The 9,707-nt window shown below is 34.4% G+C and overlaps 1 protein-coding gene across 1 annotated transcript; it reads left to right on the forward strand.

The window, feature by feature from the left end:
* Nucleotides 1–4,095: 4,095 nt before the first annotated feature.
* Nucleotides 4,096–9,462, forward strand: LOC110864442 (probable trehalase). The gene is made up of 12 exons (XM_022113515.2): nucleotides 4,096–4,247; nucleotides 4,397–4,913; nucleotides 5,996–6,115; nucleotides 6,231–6,346; nucleotides 6,421–6,521; nucleotides 6,616–6,725; nucleotides 7,200–7,272; nucleotides 7,391–7,558; nucleotides 7,694–7,781; nucleotides 8,198–8,297; nucleotides 8,372–8,585; nucleotides 9,129–9,462. The coding sequence occupies exons 2-12, from the start codon at nucleotides 4,399–4,401 to the stop codon at nucleotides 9,213–9,215; spliced, it is 1,692 nt and encodes a 563-aa protein (XP_021969207.1). The 5' UTR covers nucleotides 4,096–4,247; nucleotides 4,397–4,398; the 3' UTR covers nucleotides 9,216–9,462.
* Nucleotides 9,463–9,707: the final 245 nt, after the last annotated feature.

Consider the following 9,707-nt stretch of genomic DNA (forward strand, 5'->3'; position numbering starts at 1 on the left):
TCCCTGTACTTACAGAATAAATGGATTGAAATGGTTACGAAAGTGAAACCATAGGGACTGAAATGATTACGAAAGTGAAACCACAGGGACTGAAATCGTAATTTTTAAACTAATGGACTGAAATAGTGATTTTTAACAAACCACAGGGACGAAAATAGTAATTAACTCTAAAAGAACTTGATGGAATTAGTATTTAATAAGAAATGACTAAAATACCCTAACTTGATAGTATTAATTATTAATTATAGGGGTTTTATTTGTAATCAACACCAACCATTGATTTAAACTATCAATGGCTCAAATCTATTCTTACAGTTAGCATTGTTTGTACAGGATCTCAACTCGTGGTCCTTCAAAGCAAACCTCACAAACTCAACTTGTAAGACCCATACATTCATTTAATATTTCTTATAATATATAGTGCATTTAAAATGCCCTTTTCCAAAAACATTAATATAGAGTTCAAAACCTCCAAACGATATTTACAAAAGTTCAAAACATCCCAAAGATAGTTATACTAATTACACATAAGTTTAGTGACCAACAGAAACTATTAAGGTAGTGGAAGCTTTGTTGGTTTGTGTGTTCGATTCTCGCGTATGCTTGATCGTCATCCGAAGGTTTACCTAAAACCAAAACACTCAAACTTATTAGTTTTGAGAAGTAAAACATGTTTATACAAGTTTCTATGATTCAAACAATGAACAACAAACAAAATGCCAAATTTGATTGCTGTCGCATGTCGCGACAACGTTCTAAAATTCTGTCGCGTGTCACGACCCTTGTTCTCCTCCGTCGCATGGCGCGAGGAGCACTATTTTCCAGCGAGTTTTGTTTGAAACCTTCATTTCCCAGCAATCTTAACTTTTACGAAAACAATAGTAACTTGCTCATTATTGATCCGATTTGAGTCACGTTTCTTCCTACGTGGTCGTAATTAGATCATCTATAATATGGAACAAAAATCCAACTTATGAATTAACAAATTTTTCAAATTTAAGCATCCGGATTAGAATAATTTCAAGTTATTTTGACCCGTTAATTAGGGGTGTGAACGGTTCGGTTCGGTTTTTGGTTATTAAAAACCGTTCGGTTTCGGTTTTTCGGTTTCGGTTATTTCGGTTTTAGCAACAGTTCGGTTTTTCGATTTTTTCGGTTTTTGAAACAAATTATCTAAGATTCAAAACTTAAAAGTATAATTCATAGTTTAAGAATCTTTCTTAAATGTTAACATTTAAGTTAATATATCTAGTCTTTTAAATTAAGATAATTCACATAAAACTAACATTCTAATCTATTTTAATGTTTCTTCAAAGTTTTTGTTAAGATGTTTTCTTTTATAATACTTTGAAAACCATTTAATTTTTATATTAAACTTTGTTAGTTCTTGTGAACAATGGATAATTTTAATGATAAATAAACATGATAATATTCTTATTATAAATATTTAACAAACAAGAATAAAATTAATAATTCGTAGTAGCATGGGTAAACACTTAAACAACTTAAAAATATATAGATTTGGTATACTATTAAAACTTATCGGTTCGGTTACGTTATTGGAAATGATTATCCGAAAACCGAACCAAAATTTTCGGTTATTAAAAATCTGAAAACCGAACCATCGGTTTTTGTTTCGATTCGATTTTTTCAGTTATTTCGGTTACGATTCGGTTATTTCGGTTTTCTGCTCACCCCTACCTTTAATAATTATGATCAATCAACTTGGCGTATTACTATCAATCTTTTATAAGAATGATACATATAAACATAGGGTAAGGATACTGTAAAAAGTGCTCAAAGTGTGAGAAGTGTAAGAAGTGTATTATAACACTATATATAATACTATATAACACCATATAAATACGGTATAATAATATGTAACACCATATAATACCATATAACACTATGTAACACTATATATCATTATATAACAAATATAACACTATACATCTATCATAGACATGCTATCAGACAACCTATAGTGTTATATTTGTTATATAATGATATATAGTGTTACATAGTGTTATATGGTATTATATAGTGTTACATATTGTTATACGGTGTTTATATGATGTTATATAGTATTATATATAGTGTTATAATACACTTCTTACACTTCTCACACTTTGAGCACTTTTTACAGGATCCTCTACCTATAAACATATCTATATTTACGGAGCATTATATGTAAAGTTTATACGCCGTTATCGAAGTGCATATCACTTATTTGACCCGTTTAACTATAGATAGTTAAACGAATATAACTAGAATTTATTTTAAAGAATTTCACATCTTTTAGTCATACTCACTCCTGAGTTTTGACTTGTATTCAGCGTTTCCATTTCTCGGTCAACGCTTTTAATGAATGTAAATTCATAATCCGGTATCATCTCGAAGTCTTTAATCATGCAACCTTCTCGGTTTACATAAGAACATCGATTTGACCCGTTTAGCTTGCTTGGCGACATCCATTGCTTTATATCACCAAAGTTTTATTTCTTTGGTTATTTTGACCCATTTGGTTTGTTAGTGAAATCCATCGCTTTGTACAACCAAACATGTATAATTCGAGTCATTTTGACCCGTTTGAACATTATAGTGGAATCCACCACTTTTTACTTGTACTATCGCTATTCTCTTTTTTATTTCATTCGATTAATACATACGGAAATCCTCCGTTTTAGTAATAACCAAATTTCAAAACGATTCAGTTATCATTCAAGTAACTAAACATAAAATACTAGCGAAATATTACGAAGCGTATAACCGCGTACCTTTAAAGCTTTCCCTTTAAACGATTATCTGTTCCGCCTTGATTGTTTGACGATCCACCCAAATTGCCTATAGAATTCAATTAGAACATATCGCTTAGAATTCGTATTTTAAATATTCGACATCCAATGCTTTTTGCTAATCTTTTAAGTGATTCCTTCATATTTCTCACTTATTTCAAGTTCATTTAAGCATTTTGTCGAACATCTTGTGGGCGAGTTATTATACTAATACTAACATGTTCATGATTAGTATACTTAACCATGTTGAATTATCATATTCTAAATTAAATGTCTCATATGCACAAGGAACATCTAGAATTGTGTCCTAACTATCAAATAACATCAATTCATCACTATCATCCAAGTGTTCATCATTTTACTCAAAAACCCATACACTAAATATATGATAAATCATCAATTCACTTGATTATGATTCAAAATCACCAAATTCTTATCTAGGGCTTGTTCCTAGACTTGTACTCATCTTAATTTAACCATAACATAAATCAATTCTTCAATAATTTCATTTATGAAATTTCAAGAAGAATCAAAACATCACCAAAGATTAAAATTAAGCACACATTGTGATCTCCTAAGTATAATGATCACGAATTTAGCTTGAAATCGATTCCTAATCGGTTTGCTTCTTTGATTTTGGAAAGTATTTGATGGAGTTAGGGTTTCGAAAAAAGAACTCTATTTCTTGCTCTGTGTTGGTCGACCAGGATAAAACACACCCCAAGTGTGTTTTGAACATAATATGTTTATTAAAATAACTTTCAAGAAAGTTTATTTCAGTCCCTCCAGTTTTCAAGATATATAAAATGGTTAGAACCCTTTGATTCCTAACTTTTATAACAAAATTTTAACTAGGTTAATTATTCCTAATTTTAATTTCACTATTAATAATTATACATGTATACACGCATATATAATTTAATATTTTAGGGGTATTACACAACTGTCCTGAAATTTGGTCCACCGGTGAGAGGACTGCCTTCCTTAGTGGAGACCCGGATTCGATTCCAGCTTAGGCTATTTTCGACGGACATCTGGGTGAAGGGACGAATCGGGGCTTTAATCCCGGGTTCGAACATGACGTGGGGCAAAATTTATGGATTCCATCCGATTCACGCATATCAGGAGGTACAGTCTCATGTTGGTCGAGAAGTCCACTTTGAACACATGCCCAACAGAATGTGTTTATACGTAAGATTGTTTGCGATCACATAATCACAAACTCAACTAACAAAAAAAAAACAATATTAAAAATAAAAAGTTTGTGGTATCCGATGATGTTTAATGATGACTTGGCTAGACAAAGAGTATCAGATGACGTGTAGAACCCAAACTAAACATAAATACATTCATACCAAACCCAAATCACAACATAATTTTCCAAACTCCACTAACAACCAGATTCAAGAATTCTCCCATTTGCCGTCAAAAGCCGGCCCCTTTTTTGCTCAGGTATCTTCTTGATTTCATCCACCACATATATAAACACAGCACACTTGTCCCTCCTATATTCATGTAAACCCTTAATTTTAATCCCAACATGGCTCCTTTTAACTCCATAAAACTCATCAATCTAACCATCTTTATCTCCTTGACTGCAGCCATGGTGGTTAACTCACAGTCTGACCATGGTCCAGTGGTCCCCACAACCCCACTTGTGATTTTTCTTCAAAGGCTTCAACAAACTGCTTTACAAACATTTGGTTCATTCAACTTTGACCCAAAGTATTACGTTGACTTGTCATTAAAGTTTGATCTTCCTGTTGTGAAACAAGCGTTTGATCATCTCCCCAGGACCGTAAACGGGTCGGTTTCGGGTTCGGATTTGAATGGTTTTTTGACCAAGTTTATGAATGGTGCACAAGAGGATTTGGAGGTTGTTGACCCGGTTGACTTTGTCGGTGAACCGGATGGGTTTTTGCCTAAAGTGGTGCACCCGGGTGTGCGCCATTGGGCTCTGGAAGTTCATTCACTTTGGAAAAATTTGAGCCGAAAAGTGTCGGGTCGGGTTTTGCGGAACCCGGAGTTGCATACTTTGCTTCCTTTGAAACATCCTGTGGTTATACCCGGGTCAAGGTTTCAAGAGGTTTATTATTGGGATTCTTATTGGATAATAAGGTACACCTCAATAAATAACTGCTATTTTGTTATGTTATGTTATGTTATATTATTTTCCGTCGTTTATCGTGTTGGGATTCTTATTAGGTTATAAGTAGGGCCGACAACTTTAGACACGTACATGAATACACGACACGAACCTACACGAAGTTTACAGGTATCGTGTATGGCATTAACAGGTAACATATACTAAACAGATAGACACTAACTACTGTTTAGTACCTGGTAATACATGTTAACAGTTTTAATATAATAAAGAGTAAATTACGTTTTTGGCCCATGTGGTTATTTCACTTTTCTTATATTAGCCCAAAATAAGAATTTTTAACATATCTGCCCCCATGGTCTCTATAACTAACCATTTTGGCCCCTAAGTCTAACCATTTTGGCCCCTATGGTCTCTATAACTAACCATTTTGGCCCCATGGTCTCTAGACTTAAAGGGCCAAAATGGTTAGTTATAGAGACCATAAAGGCAGATATGTTAAAAATTCTTATTTTGGGCTAATATAGTAAAAAATGATATAACCACAGGGGCCAAAAACGTAATTTACTCTATAATAAAAAATATAATTTAGTGTGACCACGTGATCTGAAAACCTGATTTTATCACTTATCTTTCTAGTTTCCCTAACCCTTCCCGTCCCCATTTCAATGAACTTTACATTGTTTTGAATTATTTAAACCTTTTGTGATTTGTCATTTATGGATTTGTTTCAAACTTGTTACGGATTATGCGTTTATGCATTATTTAAGCCTATTGTGAACTTTTGGCAACTTTTGTTTCACTAAACATAAACAGGTTCCTAGATATGTGATTATTGAAACATTCGTAAACAGGTATTAACAGGTAATTATTGTATATACCTGTTAAAAAATATTTCATGTTCATGTATGGAAAACTGGACACGAAACCTTATCGTGTCGTGTTCGTGTATGGGATTTTGTGTATCGTGTATTATCGTGTTTGTGTATTATCATGTATACACGATATGCCAGCCCTAGTTATAAGGTATACCTGAATAACTGCCATTTTGTTATGTTACGTTATGTTATATTATTTTATGTTGTTTATCGAGCAGGGGACTAATGGTAAGTAAAATGTACGAGACAGCAAAAGGGATGGTTCTTAATCTGATTGAGTTCGTTGACACGTATGGATACGTTCTAAATGGCGCTCGGGCGTATTACACGAATAGAAGGTAAATACACATTATTCTTTAAATGTATTTATAGAAATTTGTATGCCAAAATCTTTAAAGTCAATATAAGAGCAATAAAATAACCTAATTTAATGTTTGATGGAACTATTTTCAGTCAGCCTCCATTGCTGAGTTCAATGGTGATTGAAGTTTATAAACGGACTAACGACGTTGACTTGGTCAAGAAGGCACTCCCCGCCCTGATCAAAGAACATAAATTTTGGAATTCGGGTAATTTTTATTCGCTATAATGTTCTTTTTTCGTATATTATAATGAGTTGTTACTTAGGCTACTTGTCTTACAGGAATACATAATGTGACGATCGAAGATGATCAAGGCACAACACACAATTTAAGTCGGTACTATGCAATGTGGGATCAACCTAGGCCTGAATCATTCACTATTGTAAGATATGTCACTGTTATAGTTTAAAGATCACGCCGTTAATATTTAAACCGATTAATGTAACAAGGTTTTACAATTTTTTTTTGTTTCATAGGACACTGAGACTGCAAGTAAACTTAAGAATGATTGTGAGAAAAAGCAATTGTATCGTGAGCTAGCTTCAACTGCAGAAACGGGTTGGGATTTTAGTACCAGATGGATGAAGTAAATTATACACATATTTCAACTCGAGACTCGTTTCCTTAATATTTTTTTGAGTTAATTGTCATTTTAGTCCCTGTGGTTTGGGTCATTTTGCCAGTTTAGTCCAAAGGTTTCATTTTTAACATCTGGATCCAAAAAGGTTTCATCGTTGCCATTTTGGTCCAACTGACTTAACTCCATCCATATCTGTTAAGTCTGCCAAGGGCATTTTTGTCATTTCATTTTTCTTTTTATTAACCCTTTTTTCTTTATTGCTTTTTCTTTTAAATGAAATGACAAAAATGCCCTTGGCAGACTTAACAGATATGGATGGAGTTAAGTCAGTTGGACCAAAATGGCAACGATGAAACCTTTTTGGATCCAGATGTTAAAATTGAAACCTTTGGACTAAACTGGCAAAATGACCCAAACCACAGGGACTAAAATGACAATTAACTCTATTTTTTTTATTATATTTCCTGATTTGTGTTTCAGGAATGCTTCTGATCTCACAACCTTGTCTACAACCACGATCGTACCCGTTGATTTAAACGCATACATACTCAAGGTGTGAATTAGAAACCATTTTGTGTATATCATGTATTTTTAGAGTGAGACTTACAAATTGTTTAAAAAGTTTTTTTTTTTTTTTTTTTTTTTTTTTTTTTTTTTTTTTTTTTGCACAGATGGAACTTGACATATCTTTCTTGGCAAATGTTGTTGGAGAAAGTAGTCATGCTTTACACTTTGCTAAAGCTTCAGAATCAAGAAAGAAGGCTATGGACGTTGTTTTTTGGGACGAAGAGAAGGGACAATGGTTCGATTACTGGCTCAACGCTAGCTCTAACCACAAGGTAAGTGGTGGTTCGGTAAGACTGTAAGTCTGTAACATTATCTTGGGTGCATTAGTGGTTCAGACCTTGAGCCCAGTGGGTTCGAGCCACACGCTATTACTATTTTAATGTCGAACGGGTTGTACATAATTTTAGGATGTTTACAAATGGGATGCCTCATACCGGAATCAAGATATATTCGCCTCAAACTTCATCCCTCTATGGGTTCAATTGTTCAACTCAGGTTCGACTATTTTCTCTTCTAACCATTGGCATAGCTTAGTGGGGGCGGGAACCCCCCCCCCCCCCCCCCCCCGAACTTTTTTGCTCAGTAGTGGAGAATATGTAGTTTTCGTATAGAATTTTTTGGGTATATACGTTTTCTACCCCCGGTTTTATAGAAATTTTTGGGTATATACGTTTTCGACCCCCTGGTCGGAAATCTCAAGCCTCGCCACTAATCTAACAGGCAATGGCGGAGCTTGAACGAAAAATAGTGGGGGCCAGACTCTTAAAAATCCAATATTTTACGCTTTTTTTTTGGTAAAACTAACACTACAAGCGAAAAATCAGTGGGGGCCCCAGGGCCACAATAAAGCTACGCCTCTGCTAACGGGTTATTTACAAAAAAATATGAATTTGATCCCTTTATATTTGAAGACGAGACCGTGGTAAACAAAGTTGCACAAAGCCTTGAAAGCTCGGGGCTGATACATGCTGCGGGCATAGCAACTTCTTTGAGAAATTCGAGCGAGCAATGGTAATGTACATGATCAAAACTTTTGGTTTGTCGGTTTTTATTAATCGATAACAACATTATACGGTTGAAAACAGGGATTATCCAAATGGTTGGGCCCCTATTCAACACATGATCGTTGAAGGTCTCGTTAGATCAGGATCAAAAGAAGCAAGATCATTAGCGAAAGATATTGCTATAAGATGGATTAGAACTAATTATGTTACATATCAAACATCAAAAGCAATGCATGAGAAATATGATGTTACTAAATGTGGAGAATTTGGTGGAGGGGGTGAATATGTGCCACAAGTAAGCAAGCATATATTAACAATGTAGCATTAATATTCTTGTTTTAAATTAGAGTTAAAAGTCATTTTAGTCCCTGTAGTTTGGGCCATTTTGCCAGTTTAGTCCAAAGGTTTCATTTTTCTCCTATGGATCCAAAAAAGTTTCACCGTTACCATTTTAGTCCACTGCGTTAACTTCATTTATTTTTCTAGTTAACCAGAAGGGCGATTCGGTCATTTTATATGTAATTTTGTTAAATAGAAAGGCAATTCGGCCATATAAAATGACTGAATCGCCCTCTCGTCAACAGAAACAATGGAAGAAGTTAACCCAGTGGACTAAAATGGCAACGGCGAAACCTTTTTGGACCCACAGGCGAGAAATGAAACCTTTGGATTAAACTGGCAAAATGACTCAAACACAGGGGCTAAAATAGAATTTAACTCTTTAAATTATGTGTGTAACAGCCCATCTCAAAAGCTATTGGGCTGTTTCTAGTATGGGCTATGGGCCTAGGTCTTATCCTGGTTTTATATGATGAAAATGTTGCCTGTTGGTATGCAGACTGGTTTCGGGTGGTCTAATGGAGTTGTGTTGGCCTTGTTGGAGGAGTTTGGATGGGCTGAAGACCTGAGCCCGTATTGCCAGTGACCCTTGAGACTACTGGGCTTGGGCCTGTGGTTCTTAAATTTATAAAAGTGAGAGAAGGCTATACTTTAGTGAGCACTGGTCATTTGTAAACTATTGTTAAGTTGAAGACATTTTTAGGAGAAGATATTATATTGTGTGAAAATATTGTATATTTTATTTTTTCTAGTAAGTCAATAAATAATATTGTACTAAACCGTCTCATGCTTACTGCTTTAAACCAGAATAACCTAAACATTTATACGGTTTACTTGTATATTTTCGTCATGATTTTTAATTTATTGGGAAAGCGAATATTGTATCCTTACATGCGAAACCGAAACCAATCAACTAAATGGTCTCTGAGTCAAATCCAATTAAGATTTTTAATTTAATTTAACTTATTGTTATTCTTAAGTCAACTTAGGCTAAAGGGTGTGGGGGACATGAGTTGAATCATTAATGCCACATAGGACCATTAATAAATTGCTACACCATCCCTTTGCCTCATCCACC

This window comes from Helianthus annuus, chromosome 6 (genome assembly GCF_002127325.2).
Source record: "Helianthus annuus cultivar XRQ/B chromosome 6, HanXRQr2.0-SUNRISE, whole genome shotgun sequence".
Lineage (NCBI taxonomy): Eukaryota > Viridiplantae > Streptophyta > Magnoliopsida > Asterales > Asteraceae > Helianthus > Helianthus annuus.